The sequence below is a fragment of the Myxocyprinus asiaticus genome, chromosome 12 (genome assembly GCF_019703515.2).
Source record: "Myxocyprinus asiaticus isolate MX2 ecotype Aquarium Trade chromosome 12, UBuf_Myxa_2, whole genome shotgun sequence".
Lineage (NCBI taxonomy): Eukaryota > Metazoa > Chordata > Actinopteri > Cypriniformes > Catostomidae > Myxocyprinus > Myxocyprinus asiaticus.
Genome location: NC_059355.1, coordinates 38428400 through 38448604, shown reverse-complemented (window position 1 = coordinate 38448604; position 20205 = coordinate 38428400). Strand labels below are relative to the sequence as shown.

Genomic DNA, 20205 nt, shown 5'->3' with positions numbered 1-20205 from the left:
TGGATAGAATGGTTTGGATGTGTCTTCTATTTTCAAGGTAAAATATGATTATTAGTGGCAAGCATCTCAACTGCTATTGCTCGTACTTCGGGAGAGGGATTTCAACAAACCCCTAACCATAAGTATAAACTTCAAAGCATAACTTGTTCTTCACAGTTTCTGCAGCAGACATACATACAGTAAATGACACCTCAAATGTGCAGTTATCGAGGAGTGTGCTGTTGCTTTTCTAAGCGATACGCCATCAATTGCAGACCTTACAACAGATCTAAACTCCCACAAAACTCCAAAGCAACCTCATAGAAATGTGTTAAAACGCTCTGAACACCATAGCAACTGCATAACAACGTCCTCCCAACCACCCACAACACCCTTGAGCACTGTGCTTGTGTACAACACACACAATATGCACAAATTATATTTAATAACCCCTCAAATGGATAAACGGAGCCTTAATAGACCAGAGAGTAATACAGGGTGCACACAATAACAAGCAATTTTATCAACAATTAACAGAAGAGCACACTGCTAGTGTGCAACCCTAAACACTACAGTAATTACTAATATTACAATAGTTATTAATAGTAATCCTGCTGAAAGAAAAAAAAAAGTATAGCTGATCACCACCACATGTTGTTTTGGATGCTGGTCCCCAGATTAAGATGCTGATGTCCCCACCAGTTTATTTCTTCTTAACCAGCGCTAACCTGCCTGGACTTTGAAACTGATGCTGGTCTAAATTAGTCTTTTCAACAAGGAAGATCATAGGCCTACACAAGTTAGGTTATACAATTAGATTAAGTCTACGTCAAAAATGTATACAAACAAATATAAGGCTTTTTAGTGCAAGATTTTTAGAGCAAAATCTGAACATAATTCTTTAATACTTTACAGGAGACTTTTCTTTACAGGAGACATCTGTTCCAGGATTAGATATAAACAAAATACACAATAAAATATGAACAGGGATAGTTCACACAAAATTCTGTCTAAATCTATTTACTCACCATTATCTCGTTCCAAACTCCTATATTTTCATCTTCACAAAAGCTTCATTCATCAAAAAAGTAGTCCATATGATTCGATTGCAAATGCTGTCAGATAATAACTGTTTCTTGTTAATAAAAATGTTCTTCCTCAAGGGGACGCTCAGCCGAATCAATTGAGCCACATTCAAATCTTAGTACTTTTTGGGTCTCATTCACTGACATACTGTATAAATATGTTATAAATCAGTGGTCTCATTGGAGAAATTAAAATGCCAGAGAGTATTTTTTTATTATTATTTATTTATTTTTGTGACAATTGAAATTCCATGGGCTTTGTACCTGAGTATCCAGTAATCACAAACAATAGGTTTGTGTAAAAAAAAAAAAAAAAAATCGATAATTAAAACTTTATTAACTTTAAAAAATCATTTCCTGCCAGCAGTTGACGCTGGAGGAACGTCCATACCTGCTGCACCGCGTCTCGCTGTTTCATTAGTGTCTCACAGAGGACTGGCACATTTTTAGACACAGTGTCAAGTTAATAAGAGCTTCAGGTTTCAAAAATGCATGCCGAGACACCTGCGTTCTGTTTCAGTCGTTGAACTGTCTAGATAGTTTTTTTTTTTTAGCAGAGGTGTCACAAAGATTTAAGGTTCTGAACAAGTTCAGGTTGCAAAGAGGGGACTGTTACAATTATTCCAGATTGTTCTGCAACAAGCAAATTTCAGCGCTTGATAAACGGCAGTGTTTTTTTCCCTTGGCTACAATGGTTGTTAGGATGAATTTTAAATTATGATTTAAAATACATTTTATGTAATTTTTTAAGCAAACATTTTCAAAATGGGGCCCCAGCTTGGTCGGTTGCTTGGGGCCTCAGAAATCGTAAACATGCCCCTGCTTGTATGCTGCCTAAATATGCCTTTTGGACCGTCAAACAGCCAGCAGCCTGAATGACACCCATTTACATGAATTGTATGGACAAACTGAGCTGAAATCTGCTTATAAAAATCTTCACTTCAGTTCTGCTGAAGAAGGAAAGTCATACACATCTGGGATGGCTTAAAAGTAAGTAAATCATGAGATAATTGTAATTTTTGGGTGAACTAACCCTTTAATAACACTTGGATTGAAATGCATACTGTGAACTTGCGTATATTTGAACGGCATGTCCCAAATGTTTGGTTAATCGGACCCTGGCAGTACCTCGTGACTTTTGTACTGGCAAGTACCACCAATCACATTTTCTTCTTCTTCTTTTTTTTTTTTTCAGAAATTTCTTCTAGTTTCTTATGAGAACAATACATTTGTCTGGCTTCATTTATATGACACAGGTTGCTTAAACAATTAGTAGAGCAACTAGAGCTAAATGGTTTATTTAGCACATCCACGTCACAGAAAGGGAAAAAGGAAATTCATTATTTTCTTAAATGGATGCACACATGCCTTATGAACTATGCCTTATTCTTCTTTACATATTAACTAAAAACCTACACTGTAAAAAATGTCTGTAATTTTAACAGTAAAAGACTGTAAAAATGCAACAGAATTTTTTTTAATTGATTAACGAGTATTAACTGTAAAATATACAGTACATTTTTTAAATATATTTTAAAAGATAATACAGTAGTTTTTACAATAAAATGTTGTAAAAATTACATGTTTTAAATGTAAAAAAGTATGATTTTCCTGTATAATTAATGGTAAAATTTACATTGTTTAACAAGAGAGTACATGTACTTTTTACAGTAAATTATTGTTAAAATTACAGTTAAAAACAATAATCGGGCATTCCCACCCATCATATTTCATTATATTTTATGGGAATAATTATGTTTCTTCTTATTTTTAATATCAGTTACGTACTTTGGGGTGTTCTGTTTTATATTTGATGTAGTTTAGTTAATGTTTACTGCATTATTTAAATATCACGTGTTACCCTGATGGTGTTTAGTGTTTGTGTGAGTGACACTGAGCACTGTCTCTACATATTTATATTTCATTGCTCCTGGAGGAGCCACTATTGGTGAACATCATGTCATCATGTGCTCTTCTGTAATTTTTACGGTGATTAACAATACCTTATAAAGTAAAACACAGATTTTTACAGTTTCAGAATGTTAATATCAAGTTTATGACGTTTTTTTTTTTTTTTTTTTTACTGTAGATTTAACAGATTTAAAAGGAATGGTTGTCAAACATAATATTATGGCAGTCTGATGATCTGATCTATTTATTTTCAAGTAGCCTACTCACTGGATGATTAATATTTAAGTTTGAGGAAAATTGGCTTATTATACATGAATTCTTAAAACATTTACTCACAGTTAGACGTATCAACACATACAATTTATTTCAATAAATAAACACTACAGCTACACATATTAAATGTAAATAGGCAGTATATTTTTCAGGAGGAAAAATCAGTAGCTTTATAAATGAAAAAGTAACAGAGCTTCAGTGAATCTTCTGCTGATAATACTGCCTTTAGCATTTTTCTTTACAGTAAAAGCAGATTTTCTCTCTTGCAGCTCTAGTGAACAATTGGGTGAAATTTGCTTTTCTTTTAAAATATATTTTATGGAGATGCAGCAACAAAAGTGTAGACTGAAACTGTGGTTTTTAGAGCAATAAGTAAAAAATATTTAACTGGAATATTCAATTTCATCTCAATACACTTACTTTCTCTTACAAGACCAACAACCATAAAAGGGTCGTAGGGAACAACCAGTCCGTCCTTGTACAATAAAACCAACATTTGGGTGTTTGTCATATTTGATTACAATGATGAATTGCAGAGACATTTTGCAAATGCATATGGGCCTCTGGGCATGACAGGAAAGTTGTGTATGCTAAAGAAAAGTGATAAGAACATCTATGTGCCAAAATAGTGCTTGTGTGCTTAAAAAAAAAAAAAAAAAAAGAATGGTCAGTCTTCTTTTTTGACAAGTCCATTTAAAAGAGCCATGTTTGTCATTGGGTTCTGAATGAAACAGAGGGGATTTTAACACTTCATGTGTCTGCAACATCTTGTTTCCATATGTGCCTTCTTTACACACTGACCAACAGTTGTGTCCTTTTAATGTTTAAAATGACATGACCCCGCTGTCCACTTCAGTACAAAGTATGTCAAACTTGATCTTTGACAATAAGTGAAAATTGTATTTTTCATTACTGTTTCTTTTTCATGAATTAGTATTTTAATGGGAGTTGACAGTATTAAAGATGAAAGGCAAGCTTTTTCCTATAAGTACTCTCACAACAGCAGAGGGCAGAACAGATACCTCCATATGACTTCTGTAATAAAAAACAAAGCCCTGTAAAATTTTCCAATTATAGCAGACATGTTCTTGGTTCCCCTTTAAGTTTCAGTGGTCTCTACTGTGACATTCGGGCTTTTTCCCATGTTTACATCACATAAACATAGAGTATAGCTGAAAACTGAATGACATCCCCTTAATAATTAGAAGCACAGTAAATGAAAGTAAGGAACAGTTTATTTGGTCTTCATTCAGTTGATCCTCCAGGTTCTTAGAGATAAGAAAATGAGTACGTTTCAGATAAAAAATAAATAAATAAAAAAAAGTGCAAAGAAGTGGAATAATTAAATGACATTCTGATTAATTCCCAAAATAAAACAAAACTGAGGTGAACTTGATTGTGAGATTTAGCTTCAATTCCACTCTTGTGTGCCAAATGAGTTTATAGTTTAACTGTCCTTTCCTTCATTTGAATTTCCCAGGCTTTCAAAAATGTCAGAAACATTGGATGTCTGACTTATGTTACCGAGGTCTGGGTGATGCTCCTCTGGCTGCTGGTGCTTTTGATGACATAGGTGGAAGAGTTGCTCTTGCGTGAGTCGTGTTCCAGATCACAGCGGCACTGAGAGGACTTCAGATAGAGCGTGGAACAACACAGCAGGCTCTGCTTCAGGTCATGGAATAGATGCCCAGCGAAAAACATGTAGATCCAGGGGTTACAGCAGCTGTTCAGGCTGGCCAGTAACATGGAGATGATGAAGGGCATGGCTGCAAGGGAGAAGAAGAGAATGGCTTTAACTGAACAATGTACTTGAGCAGAATGTACAATCATTTCAATAGCCATATTATACTGTGTTTAGTCTCAGACGGCACACCCACAGACCACCCACAGTCTGTTGGCTCACTGTCTGATGCATATTGCACTCTAAACTGGTAAGTACTTTCTTGATTTGGCAAGCCTTAATCTGATTTGTTGATTTCACTCAACCTCTGGGAGTTCATCAATCTGCCTGTAAATAAAGTTGTGTTAAAATAATACTTATGAGGATTGAAAAAAATCACTGCAATGCAAGGTTAGTGGCATCAAATTCGCAGAGTTACTTAAGATTAATAAAATAGACTGGTGTCCTGTATTTAAAACTCACACTGAGCAAAAATAGAAATCCCACAGATCTGATATTAATATGTCTTAATACTGAATGAATGACTGGGAAAGATAATAAACATGATTTCCCAGGTCAATCATTACACGCTTATTCAAATCATTCACCAGTGTACATTATTTTGGCTAAAGCATCTTGATGAGGGCCCTTCACCACTGTGATGTTTATCTTCAAAAGTGCAGAAAGGCAAAAACTGGGAAGGCTTCATGTCAGTCAGCATAGTGCCCTTAGCTCAGACATGTTTTTATTCTCCATACATGGTATTAAAAATGAATTAGTGTCACATCCAAAGCATACTGTCACATTACTTTTATCATTATAAAAACAGTGTTGTAATCAGTAGAATCTGTATTATCATTGAGTCGTCCCCAGAATCTTTAAGATCTTGTAAAGCAAACAGATTAATTAGAATAAACAACAGATCATAATTTTAGTTCATAACAATGATGAAGGATCTGCTAAGCAAGAGAGTGCGAGATGATTGTCTGATGTAAATTGCTTTTGTTCCTGTTTACACTAAAGCAATAAGCAACTCAACTGCATTACAGCGAGTTTACCACTGGCAAGCGTTGTTCCGAGGCACGACACAAAGTGGAAAATCCTTTTACACATGGTAAAATCAAGTAATACACAGCCTCAAGTGGCTAATTGCCTTTATAAAACAGCAATTTGATAACTTAAAAATATCAAAATATTACTTGAATTATATTTTTGTAATAATTATTTAACATTCATTTGCAGTTATGATTATTATTATTATTATTATTATTATTATTATTAATAGTAGTAGTAGTAGCCTGAATAAACAATTCTTCCACCAAGTAAAATAGTTAATTATCCTAACTGCTATTTACAGTTGACAAACAACACAGCAACTTGGTACATTGAAGGAATATTCCAGGTTCAATATAATTTAGCTCAATTGACGGCATTTGTAGTAAAATGTTGATTACCAGAAAAATTAATTTTGTCTAACCCTCCTTTTCTTAATGAAGAAAAAAAAAAAGAAGTAAAAATCAATGTTACAGTGAGGATCATGATACTCCATTACACTTGAGGTTTGAAAAGTATAGTATAGCCACAAGCCATAATTTTAGTGTGAAAAAATTGTCTACTAACCTTTTTTTGTGTAAAGTAATATCTAATTTTACAACTTTGCTACCATGAGGATGTAATGCCATAAACCCTAAAACCCCCATAAATTTAGGGGCAGTGTTGCCTCAGTGGTTAAGGCTCTGTTCAAGCCCCACCACTGCCAAGATGCCACTGTTGGGGTGGCATATCATGGCTGATCCTGCACTCTGACCCCAGCTTAGCTGGGATATGTGAAAAAAATAACTTAACTGTATATATGCAAAATGTGTAATGTGTGACAATAATAAAGGCTTTCTTCTTCTCTTAAAAATACAACAATTTAAACAACTTTACAGCTCAAATAATACACAAGTTTTAACAGAAGAATTAATGTAAGTGCTTTGATAAAATTATAAGCTTCATATTTCTACCTTTTGACCCTTCAAAAATTGGCCACATTAACTTCCATTGTGCCTAATTTTATTTTATTTTATTTTTTTAAAGCAGGACAGGTCAAAATTATTATTATTATTATTATTTTTATTTTTATTTGTGGTAATCAACATTATGCCACACATGCTTAACTTGTATTTAACCCGGAATATTCCTTGAATTTAGAAAGTGCAGTCACAAGTGTGTATTTATCAACATTTCACAGTGGCTTCGAATGCACCTCACACAGAATCAGAATTTAGAGTTAGAGCTAACCATTTCATAAAATAGTTTCAATTCCTATTAATAATTGAATTCGATTTCTAATATGCTTTGTAAAAAATCTAACCGAGATCCAGCTGCAGAGATATACTGTATTTACATTTGAGGCAAACGATGTCCAAAATTTGTCATCCAAAACACACATACAGGATATAGCAAACCAAAACAATGAATAATGGCAATAACATGGTCCAAATTGCTTTTAGAATGCTAGTAAGGCTTTGCAATGCATGTCAGTTTGGGTAGTCCTTACATTGTTTGTGTGCAAAGAGGAAATGGGAACCAGGTGAAAGTAATGAAAAGTCTGATTAGAATTCTGCTGATGAGCTGACTGGATAGTATTAGTATGTTCAAATGTGACATGCCTATTGTGATATAAATGTATGTGGGCTATGAAATAAATATTCCTTTTGGATCAAAAAAAAAAAAAAAAAAAGAAAGAATCTGACACACAAGACTGAACCATTTAGACCTCTTTTCCTAAAACCTTTCTGAAAATATGCTGCATTCGTGCATTTTGAAAGAATTTGTTTCAGGAGTAGGGAAGCAGCAATCATCATGAAATTTTACAGTGAATTTCCATGCTGGTGTAGGCTGATACTATACTGGCTATAGTGCTGGTTTGGTACGTGCTGGTAAAGCTATTGGACTGGCATAATAACCATTTTGTTAACTAAATGATAAAGCTTGGTTGACCAGCATGATTTCCTCTGGTGAAGCTAGATGACTGTGGAAATCTTGCTGGTTTAACTAGTTAAAAAGACTAGTGAGAAACAACATCTAAAACAAAGTATGTCTTGGCTTTTCCACAGTTCATCATGGATTCTACAAGGGCCAAACAGCAGAAGGTGAGAACAACTTCAAAATATAGTTGATAAACTATGAAACCATACATTTCTGTGCATTTGTGTGCCAATAGAGGTCTAAACCTGTAGATTTAGGAATAATTCATTCCTAAAATTCGACAAACAACCATTAATATCACCCAAAATATAGATTGCTGTAGTTAGTATATAAGTACTATGTCCTACACCATTTTAGTATGTCTTACACCATCATGCACTAACGTACATCAGACACAAGATGTACCACTTGCAAAACCACTGACAGTGTAGTATATTGAAGACCTCAGGGAAGACGCCATGTTTAATTTAACGTGAATGCAAATAGGGCTTTGAGGGATACAGTCAGTTCAAAAGGTTGAACTGCCTATGCCATTTACATCTTATGTCATGTCTAATTTTCACAACATGTGTTTTTATGAGCTTTTTGTCCACTGGAAATGTTTTGCTGTTGCATCCGTTCAATGATTGGCACCACTGTAAACATTAAAAAATACTCAAGGCACCATTTGGGGCTCCTGAGCTGATACTCCAGTGGAACCCTCTGGAGATCCACCAGGCACCATTTCAGTTCTCTGAAGAATGAGAAGCTTACTGCTTAGTTCCTGCAAAAACTCTAAAGAACTCTAGAATTGTCAATAATTTCATCAGTAACCCCATCAAAAGAGAAAGGCTTTAAGGCTCTTGAAACATATCTTAATCAAACTACCAATGCTACAGAGAAGTCAGATATATGCTTGTCTGATTTTCTCTGTTGCCTGAAAGCTCAGCTCAAAGAAGCAGCAAATCAAAGCAATATACATGACTGGAGCTCCATTTGTGTTTGCAGCTCACTCTTTCATTTTTAAATTCAATTTCCTCTTCTCTGAGTGACTAAAGGATCAAAAGTGATTTTCTATTCCACTTTTTTTTCATCTTCACGTTTGATATAGATGAGCACATTACATTAATAATCAAGTTCTTGTCAACCTGTTTGGACCTTAGTTAATCACTGCGTATCTTACAGAACATTAGAGGATGACACTTGCAATGACAAGGTCATGGGTTCGATTCCCAAGGAACACATGTACTGAGAAATGTGAACCTTGAATGCACTGTAAGTCTCTACTCTAGAATACAAAGAGTTCTTACAGGCCTGTTAGAAGATGTCATCCAATTTACCATAGGCCTACATTTTGCACTGGGTTAAATTACTATTATGAAGATACTTCTTAAAATATGTTTAAAGAATTTAGAGGCAGAAGGTCCTGACAACTCAGGGCAAAAACCTGGCCTTCAATAGTCATTTTTGGAACCCTAAGTCAGAGTACTACAATTTGTTCAAATGTTCTTCTGATCTTGAAATTGAGTATTTTCTTCTGCAAATATTTCTTCTGTTTAAAAGGTATAAGACTTGTCTGTTTTTTTCTTCAAGAAAGAATAAGAGTAAAGATGAGAATGAAACTAGTGGTCAAATGCAACCTTCGTCTCAAAAGTACACATAGCAACTATACTGTAATCAATTTAACTGAGAAAGTGTGCTTTCAGCTACTCATATCCTTCAAACATTTCAAGCAGCACCTGAGCACATCAAATGAGTATAAAACTACTCACTATTCTGGTGGTTTTTGGGGCATTTGGGGAAACGTCATGAAATTTGGCAATGTCAGCCACTGTTGATGCATGTTCAGTATTGTCTTAATCTTTAGGTCATCTGTGAATGCTATGGTGAACTTGCCACGATAAGTGGACAATCACGGTTATAATTTGTATTTTGTATGCAGTAGCGGTTTTAACCACCACGCAATTGCATGGGGCCTCGGATATCGGGGGGCCCCTGCCCCAGTAGGAAAGCTCCGCAAAAACCGCTTGAGGGGTGGCATGTCACATGTTGTTCTGTTGTCACGCATGAATATGCTGTTGTCAGCGCTCTCAGAGCTGTTCATGTTAGAGGTCCACTGGACTGGGTCAGTTTTTCAAGCAGGACTTTTAGTTTGGGTTTGTAATTTATGAAAAAAAATATACAAGCCTTCCAAACTTGTTTGCCCATGTGCTCTCACTCACAGATATGTGCGAATGGATGACTTAGGGGCCGATCATACCAAACGTATTTTTTCCCGTGTCTGCTCTGTTTTTCCATTGTTTTCCTATGTAAACATGGCATGGATGAATGTCCATGCCTGCTGCACTGTGTCTTGCTGTTTCTTCAGTGTCTCACAGGACCGGCATGTTTTTAGACACAGTGTCAAAAGTTAAAAAGAACTTCAGGTCTCAAAAACGCTGTTTCACTGAATGCTGTTTCACTCAAAAACGTTCTGTTTCATTCGTTGCGCTGCGTCTAGATTGTTTTTAGCGCAGGTGTCACAAAGATGTAACATTCTGAACAAGTTCAGGTTGCAAAGAGGTGACTGTTACAATGTTTAACATTATTCCAGATTGTTCTGCACCAAGCAAAGATTCAGCGCTTCCAGCAATTTTTTTTTTTTTTCCTTTTGCTCTAGTGTGCTGAGGGGCCGCTGTGCCTTGTATGTCTAATGTTGCAGTACTGTAACGAATGTTGCCAACGATGCTTACATAAAATACAGCCTTTTGCAACATGGTGAACAGTACACTACAGTGTCAGAATATAAGCTCCTGGTGAAAGTAAATTAAATAGGACAGAAAAATATTACTATAGTATACAGCAAATACTCAAAGTAATAATAATAATAATACTGTATCAAATTATAATGACAAACTGGACAACAATAAATAATTGTTGGCTTATAACAATAAATAAATAAAAACTGTAGTAGGTTTTACACACCCTGTTCATTATAAAAAAAAGAGTGTTTTGTAAAAATATATGTAGGTAAATATTTTTTATTTTTTTTCACTATATTGTGGAAAACTGGAAAACATGCATTAATTAACTTTAACTAGATTTTTATGTTTCAGTAAACATTTTGAATGTACTTGGCTACAATGGCTGATAGGATGAATTAAAAATTATGATTTAAAATCAATTTTACGTTATTTTTTTAAGCAGAAATTTCAAAATGGGGCCCCGGGTTGATCGGTTTCTTGGGGCCTCAGAAATAGTAAACCCGCCCCTGTTTGTATGGCGGAGATATGAAAACTGACACAAGTCAATTTCTCTACCTATATCTCACACCCTCTCTTTCCTCGAAGTATGATACAGTTAATCTTTCACATGTGGCCTCACCTTACAAGAAGTGATTTTGAAAAGCATCTTATTGCTAATAGACAAAAGTGGTAAAACTCTCAGAGTTTCAGTTCATTGATATTCTCTTTCAAACACACAAAAGAACCCTTAAAACGATTCATTCTAAGATACTGTTAATTCCAAGAGAATGTAATGGGTCTTTTGGGTCTAGCCTAATGAATCTGATGAAACTTTTAAGCTTACTAAAATATTAGTTAAAATCTCAATTATCTTTAACTAAACTAACGCTTATAACTAATGCTTTGCTCAGAAGGATTTTTTAGGGTTTCTGGGTGCTGTTTGACTGCCTCTTGTGTATTGAAATCTGAAAGTTGAGAATGAAAGTATTGAATTTCAAGAGATTTCCCAAAGTTATATACCAGGTTCCCCAAATCTGTGTTATAAGGTCACTGACATCACAGCAGTGAATCATAACTATGACTCACTGACAGTCAGACAGGATCTTGATAAGTTCTATACTCAGAGGACACTGATTTGACATCACAGACATATAAATATGAGACTAGAATTTTATTGCTGTCCGGAATGGCTTGTAGATTTATGTGGTAAGATTAAATCAATATGAGTGTGGATTTGTTTTCTGTAGTTAAGAATGTACTATTGTATTTGCATAGATGCACTCATTAGTCATAGTTTAGAGTTTCTAAAAATATAAATCTTTTTCTAGATTTATTTATTTATTTTTTCAGAGAAAAATAATTTTTTAAACAATAATATAGCTAGAATGTGCCTCTTATAACTTTTTTCTTGAAGTGAGACTGTATTCTACATAATTTATGTCTGATTAAAATAATAAAAAAAAGCTCTAAATGGCAGGTGCTGGAAAAAACTGGAAGGTGTCTGTAAAAACAAAATGTAAATAACAGAAAAGTTAAAGCCAGACAAAATGTATCTGTCCAGCAAGTTAATTTAGCGAATCAAATACATAATAGCCTCCTCATCCTATGATAATGGAAAAATAATTGTTATATATCATTAGTTCCCATTGGGTTTGTTTAGGTGCAATGGTTTCTCATACTGCAGACGGTCATGATTTAAGCGGCGCAGCTCTGCTGCATATTAATGTTTCCCCGAGGCCAGTCTTTATGGTTTTGTCGATTACAGTGGACTACATCTGTAGTGATTTAAAAGATGCCCATCCCAGAAACCCGATGAAATACGCTTTTTAATCTTTTCTGATGAATTACAATACAATAAATCACAACCAGCTGCTTCTATTCTCTCTGAAAAAAAATTATTGTTCACCTCTTATGATTTTGAAAACTCATTAGGCCACTTAAAGTTGTGTGCTGTGTAATCATGTTTGTATTTCAAGAAAATATTACAGCTAATGATAGTTGCATATAATTAAAATAAACATCAAAAGGTAGGCTACATATGAAAAATGGCCGGCTACATCTGCAACATTTCAGAATGCCTTTGAAAACCAGAATCATTTGTGTGTCAGCTAGTTGAAGTGTCAAATAAGACAATGTCTTGAGGTGGCATGACTGCCACGTCCAGATATAACAGTGAGTAGTCTGCTACCCTGACTGATGCATTCAGTCATGATGTGATTTGAATAAACTGAATGTAGCGTATTGTAAGGGGCTGTCACACACGTGCACAGATAGATCCCAGGTGGTGCTCAAGCACCTGCCCTTTTAGCCTCTGACTAGATAAGTGCCCTTTTTTCTATTTCTTTTTCTAATTTTATATTTTAGTTTTTAAATTTGGCCAATGCCATCGATTCTCAATTAAAAGCATGTTGCAATGCCCGACACCTGCATTTGAGTTCAAATTCTGTGAGACTGCACGAGCCCCTGCCCCTCCATCTTCAACTTCCCTTGTCACAGCCACAACAGTTGATGCACTCAAATCGAGTGCCCTGCAGGGCAGCATCCGCATCTCTATGACCTGCCTTCATTGGTGACAGCCAGGTAACGACAGTGTTTGCCCTAAGCGTCAGCATTGTTTGTCACTGTTATGAAATTAAACCATCTCAATACAGACTAACTTAGGCAATAGCCCTCCATTAAGCCTAATAACAAGCAAGCTAGTCTGGCGTAAAATAGCGTTGTGATGCCGTCATCAATGAAAAACAAGTGAACTCCGGTAGATTAGTTCCTTTGTCAGGCAACTGAAACAAATAAATATGCATTACGTGGTTAGTAGTCAATCATATTTGGATATCAGAAACGTTAGCCAACTTGTCACCCGTCACAAGAAAATGTGCAAATATATAATTAACCCACTGTTTACATGCTCATACTGATTAGCAAAAGCTTTAAGATATAGCCTAGTAAATTATCGATTCTTACTCCTGTGACACAAAATGTACTGGTAATTGTAGGCAAGCCAACTGTTTGTAATTTTAATACAATAGTCCAGGGCCTTAACTCAGATTTGAAAGTTTAACTGTTCATCTAATTTTAATTTTAAAAGCAGGAGAATGATCCTGCTCCCTTCTCCTCAGTACACAGAATGCACTTAGCCTAATTGTTGCAACTGAACATAGGCCTACTTTGTAGTTTGGGGGGTAGATTGATTGGTTTATTATTTTATTTATTCATAGAACAGCCTTTTTTCAATTTTGTGTAAAGATTTGTTGATTTTGAATGGTTATTTATTTTATAGACCACTAAAGCGTGCACAATGTGGCATTTTTTCCTTTGTTGTTGCCTGTTCTTGTTATAAATGTAGAAATAGCAGTGTTTCCCTTTAAATACCTAGTCCCTAACCTAATTTATCCCGCCACAGTTTCATAATGAACTGAAAATATTTTTACACTTCTCATAATAACATAAAAGATCTATATCGTATGACCTAGAGGGTCCGAGGTCCACCCACCACAGTCTCAAACAATCCTGTGGGAAACACTGATAATAGTGAATGCATAAGACCATCATCTCTGTGTAAATTGATCATTTTGAAGAAATCATTTTGTTGAGTATTAAACATTTACATGAGTGTATGGGTATTGAAATAAACAAATATGTAAGTAAAAGATGTGCTACTGTATGTAACTATTTTTTTTTATAAATAATTATGAGAGGGGTGCCCTTTCTTTTCCCTTGAGCACCTTCCCCCCAAAATGTCTGTGCACGCCCCTGGGGGCTGTTCAGATCGAGTGCTGGGTAGTAACAGATTACATGTAATCTAGATTATGTAATTAGTTTACAAAAATCAAGTACTTGTAACTAGATTAAATTACATTTCTAACTGCTCACAATCAGATTATGGTTACTCTTTTATTAATGACATGATTACATATTAATCAGGCAAAATATAATAAGTGATTTCTTTTATTTCACTTAAAAACAGACACACAGCGAGTAAAACACACACATAAAAATCAATTCGATTCTCATGTTTTGATCCATGAAGTATGTTTTCTTTAATGCATTTAAGCAATATTATGTCAGAATGGTACAAGTTTATCTTTCTCAAATAAATGTGACATCAAATAAACAAGAATTAAAGGTGCTGTAAGCAATTTTTTTCATTGTAAAGTATGCAACAACAACAACAAAAAATCCTACTCCCTTAAAGATATGAATGAAATAAGTGTCTTGAGATATCTCACCGGTCTCTGTGACAGCTGTAGACTTTGTAAACAGCAAACAAAAATGTGACAGCCGGACCAAGGACATTGACGCTTTTCACCTGTCAATCATTTTGCCCGTTCTCATAGTGTTATATTTGAAGCGGATCATTGAGGCTTCATTCATAATGTTTGTCAGTTGAGGGTGCTATTGTGCCACTGTTGAATTTGACAGCCACAGGAAAAAACAATGCTGCTCTTTTGCTCGATTTTGGTCTCAAAATTATCGTTGGAGGGCGGGATATTGGAATGAGGGGGCGTGGCTAATTCAACGGCTCATGGTGCGTTCAGACCAGAGGCGTCGAGAGCGTCAAATCGACCGGAAGTCATTCATTTTCTATTCTCTAGGTGGCGAGAAGCGGCACGTCCGTGGCCGGCACGTCTTGGCCGTTGTGGGCGTCAGAGGAAAGTTCAAGTGCGGGCAACATTATGGTAGTGAGCTTTGACGTGGTTCGGCGGCAACCTATTGGAATATAGAAGTGCTCCGCTCTAGCGAAGTCTAGAGAACACAGCAGTGTAAACTTTGGTTCCCACCAAACAGTAGTTCTGAAGACAAAATGGAGGAGAAACTAATTATTGCCGTGGCGGGTTTTCCCGTATACGATCTGTCCCTGTTTGCTTACAGGGATATAAATTTAAAAAACGATGCGTGGACAAAGGTGTCTGAAATTGTTGGTGTGCCAGGTGAGTTGATGAAGTGGATATTATGGTTTATATAATATTATATATAATATATCGCATGCTAATTTTGGCACCATAGCATGCAAAACCGTGCTGCCTGATCAATCGGTAACACATTTATACCATCAGCATTTGTCTTTTTATATTTAATTACTTCCTGCCATTGATCGATTTCTTACTTTCACATTTAAAAGATTTCATGAGGATATAGGCTACTTGTGATAGGTCAGCAAAAAGATACCGGTGGACATGTCTGGATGTTTTGCGGCCCCTTTAAATATAGTTCACAAAACCAAGCATTCCGAACGAACATTACCGCCTATTTCAACTATGTCAGAGCGTCCACGAATCTTTGATAGCATTGTTGGCAGGGCAGCTAGAGCAGTGTTGTCAACTTGGCGACTTTGTCGCAAGATTTAGTGACTTTTCAGACCTCTTTAGTGACTTTTATTCAAAAAAGCGAATAGCGACAAATCTAGCGACTTTTTGTGATTGGTAGATATAGGGAATTAATAGGGTATTACAGTATGTACGGTAAGCACAGAGAAGCAAACACATGTAAAGGGCGGACACTACGCAAAATGCAAATGGGACGCGATGACGTCACGAATATGCTAATTAGCGTATGACGTCATATAGCGCCATTTCGCTACTTTTCGAGCAGGCTTTAGCTACTTTCCATTGAAACTAGTTGGCAACACTGAGCCAGAGCAAATTTTGACGCTTTCGCCTCCTCTGGTCTGAACGCATGGACAGTTGCATGAAAGCTTCAGAACGCTAAAAACGCTTACAGCACCTTTAGAAGTAATCCAAAAACAATCATATTAGATTACTTTAAAATATAATCCAAGAGATTACGTAACTGACTTCCGTTATAGTAATTTAATTTGTAATCAGTACCAGATTACAATTCAGAAGAATTCTACCCAGTACTGTTCAAGTAACGGTATTAAATACCATGCAAATCATGCAATTGTTTGTGGCCCCTGGCGTTGGGGGCGCCCGGTCGGAAAGCTGCAAAAACGCTAAATGGTCAAGGGGTGACACATTGTTCTGTGTTCATGCACCGATACGCTGTTTTCAGCCATCTCGGAGTGGTTCACATGTAGTGTGATTGTGAAGGCAAAGTGCTGGAGGTGCACCATTAGCGCAATTCTAAACATTTGAAGCTGCTTAAAGTGCTTATACAAGTATAAATATGTGACACAGTATCACAGAAATAGAGGCGGTGACAGCGTTTCACCAGATTCTGTAATGAGGAGCTGTCAACATAAAAGCTCCAGGTGAAGGTGAAGTACATTACTCTTGTATAAAACTAATCAAAATAATAAAAATAATAATTCGGTATTATATTATAATAATAAACTGAACCGGACAACAATAGATAATTGTTGGGTTATAAAAATAACAACAACTGTGTTACAAAATATAAGTGAGCGCAGTTATAGCTTTTGCACACTCTATTAAATCACGAAATTTTTTTTTTTTTTTAAATATGTAGGTAAATATTTATTTATTATTGTCTTTTTTTATTTTTATTTTACTGTATTGGTGCATATAAATTATATTTATTATAGTATAAATAAAATACAGCTCTTCATTGCCTTCAATTTGTGGAAAAAATTATCCTTAAGTATATTTTTATTTCATTGAACATTTTGAATATACTTGGCTACAGTGGCTGTAAGAATGAATGGGGATGCGCGTAAACACGCGCATAAACAAGAGCATCCATTGCGTGTTTATTGTGTACCAGCTTTAGCTATATATGAGATGGATATTGTGGTCATATTTGTTAGCACTTCCCCTTTCAATGACAAAGTGAAAAAACGTCGAAAAAAGTTTTAAACTAAGAACATCAGTTTAAGCTTTAAAGACAAAAACATGACATTAAGACCCACCAAGCAAATAATGAAAAGGTGGTACTGTAGGTCTACTGTGGAAAACTCTCTTTGTGACTGGCACCAAAATAGCAAATGAATATACCAGATTATTAATCCATTTCAAATCTTTCATCAGTAATGACACTATTTAAATCAGTCTATAAGTCACAGTGTTTCACTGTATGCGCAAAGGAGTTCGAACCATATTTGTCAGTCTGTGGCATGCAACGTACCTTCTGTTGGTGCTTCTGGATCCCAGGCTGACCACATCTGTACGAAGAAAAACGGAGTCCAGCACACTATATAAGCCAGCACAATAACAAAAGTCATTTTAACAGTGGTGATTTTGGCCTTGGAGATGAGCTTGACGCTGCTGACCCGCGCGAGCGCGTTGGTTTTCGATGCCGTAGGTGTGAGAGTAATGCACGGGTCCCTCGTTTTCCTTTTAAAGTTTTGCCATATTTTAAAGCTTATCAGTCCGTAGCAGACACTCAGTATGGCCACTGGTATGATGTATATTGTCAGACTTATCCACGTAATGTAGGCTTTTGCTCCCCAAGGCTGCACGAAATCTCCCCAGCAATCATAAACTCCAGGACCAACCTCCCGTAAGGAGAATATGTGAACTTGTGGGACACTGAGAACTAAGCTCAGTGCCCAAGAAAAAATCACGTAACATCGGTCCTTTCTCTTGTGTAAAGAACGAAGGGGCTGACAGATCGCAATACATCTGTCTATGGACATCAGCACCAGCATGTAAGTGGAGGCGAACATCCCGACGGTCTGAAGATATTTCACCAACCTGCAAAGGATGTCTGGTCCATAGAAGCGAAAGGTGATGTCCCAAATGAGTTGAGGCAGAACCTGGAAGACAGCCACCACCAGGTCTGCAATGCTGAGGTGCTTCATAAAGTAATACATGCGTGACTGAGTGTGCTTGGCTGTGTGGATCGCAATAAGGACGCAAAGGTTACCAGCTAGTGCCAAGAACAGCACCAAGGCCAGCACAGTAACTTCCACTTTGGCAACCTCCTCATTCCTTCTCAGGGGGTTCACTGTCTGGTTCACACTATGGGTCTCATTGCCGACGCTGGAGTTTCTAGATGACTCGTTGAAGGACCAAAAGTCTTGATCCTTGAAGATCTCCTCCATGGTTCCGAAAGCGCACGTATACTTCTCCACAAATGTATCAAGCGACTGACCAGCTTTTCTCGCGCATAATATTCAGCCAGTAAATTTGGCAGCCCTGTAACATAAGTGTCACCAGAGAGATTTTGAGACACAGAGGAAGTCCTTTACTGCTTGGTGGTGGTTCCTCAGCTGCTTTCAACCTGTAATAAAAAGTACATACACAATAGACAGTTTTTTTTTTTTTTTTTTTTTTTTTTTATCTCTTAGTTCATCATATTCACATTTTATACAGTAAGGAGTCAAATCACACAAGATGCAACTATTTACCGATTGCAGTTTTAAGATTATCAATACGAAATTTAAATAATTTTTTTTTAATGTTAAATATAAGTTTTAAAGTGTTATTATCCAGGTACTTACAATTATTATCCATTTTAGCAGGTCGTCCTCTTGGTGTCAGTGTGAGTGTAAAGGAAAGTCCTAGAGGTAGAGAACATTCCTTTGCTCTCACTCGGCTCTTACTGAATGGACCGCGTCACGATACCACAACTTATACCACTTCTCAATGGTTCTCCACCAAAACATACCCTTGACTTCCACTAGAGGGCCGTGTGTGCTATTGCAAATCAATTCCTCTATAACGCTGTCAAACACAGCCTGAATGAGTGAAACTGCATAAAATGTTTTGCAGTATGCTTTCTTGCGTCTTACTGCCTGGTATTTATATGTATTCTTTCTTTTTATAAAAGTGTTTACCTCATACCCCTACAGGTGTAGAATTATGTACATCTATATACAATATATAGCTGTTGGAGCCTTTTGTTTGTTGTTGTCTTAATTCAATAATAATTTAGCATGTTTCATCATAACTACTCTGTAATATTCACACTTACATGCATTACTCCTTCCCTTCACTGCACCGCAAGTTGGTATAAAAGAAACCACATAGCAAACTGGTTGATAAGGACAAACAGTTTTCAACCACTTACTACTTACATGCTTACACCAGTGCAATTGTTTGTTTATTTTCTTTAACATTATTTTATTGATACATAAAATATGAATGAAAGAGCCATGGAAAGAAAGGTGTGACTGCCTCTTTTGAATTCTGACATCAGCCGACACAGCCGATAGCTATATAGAAAATATTGATGAAATGCCAAAAAGATTTAAGTTATCCCCAAAAAATATCAGCAAATGCTGCAGTCACTGAGTCACATTTATATATTCCTTTTTGAGAGGCTGCAGCACATGTTTTGAATATCTGCCTCAAGATGACTTATTAGTATGCCCCAAACAGGCCGTATCACACTCCATCAATTGAATGCACAAGTCCTGATGTGCGTCAGTGTCTCTCAATGAATGCACTGCATTCCAGGGTAAAGAGAATTTCTGAAATTCGAAACGTTTCTAAAATGATTTAGGCAAAGTAAGCAAAGAAAGGATATAAACAATCCAGAATGATCTTATAGTGAATTCAGAAACATTAGGTTCACTTTTCATGAGCAAAACTCGGTCTGTGCATACCGAAATTTAAAGCAGCGCCCCAAGTGGCCGAAACGGGAAGGGATTTTGAACATAAGTGTGAAATGCCCACAGAAGGGTGCCAAAAGAGAGTTGTGAAGCAAGTTGTTTATAGCTATAAAGGATGTTATACAGTGAAGAGGAATGCACATTTTATTT

At 36.2% G+C, this 20205-nt stretch overlaps 1 protein-coding gene across 1 annotated transcript; it reads right to left on the bottom strand.

The window, feature by feature from the left end:
• Nucleotides 1–3902: 3902 nt before the first annotated feature.
• Nucleotides 3903–19022, bottom strand: LOC127448623 (isotocin receptor-like). Its single transcript, XM_051711294.1, has 3 exons — nt 18943–19022; nt 17625–18722; nt 3903–5014 (listed from the first exon to the last, which is right to left on the bottom strand). Exons 2-3 carry the CDS (start codon nt 18541–18543, stop codon nt 4764–4766), a joined length of 1170 nt encoding a protein of 389 aa, XP_051567254.1. The 5' UTR covers nt 18544–18722; nt 18943–19022; the 3' UTR covers nt 3903–4763.
• Nucleotides 19023–20205: the final 1183 nt, after the last annotated feature.

Excerpts from the sequence above, each read along its gene's own strand:
- LOC127448623 (XM_051711294.1), bottom strand. The coding sequence starts at position 18,543 with ATGGAGGAGATCTTCAAGGATCAAGACTTTTGGTCCTTCAACGAGTCA. Across the intron at positions 5,015-17,624 it reads TCCAGAAGCACCAACAGAAG|CCATGCCCTTCATCATCTCC; the intron begins GTACGTTGCATG and ends TCTCCCTTGCAG.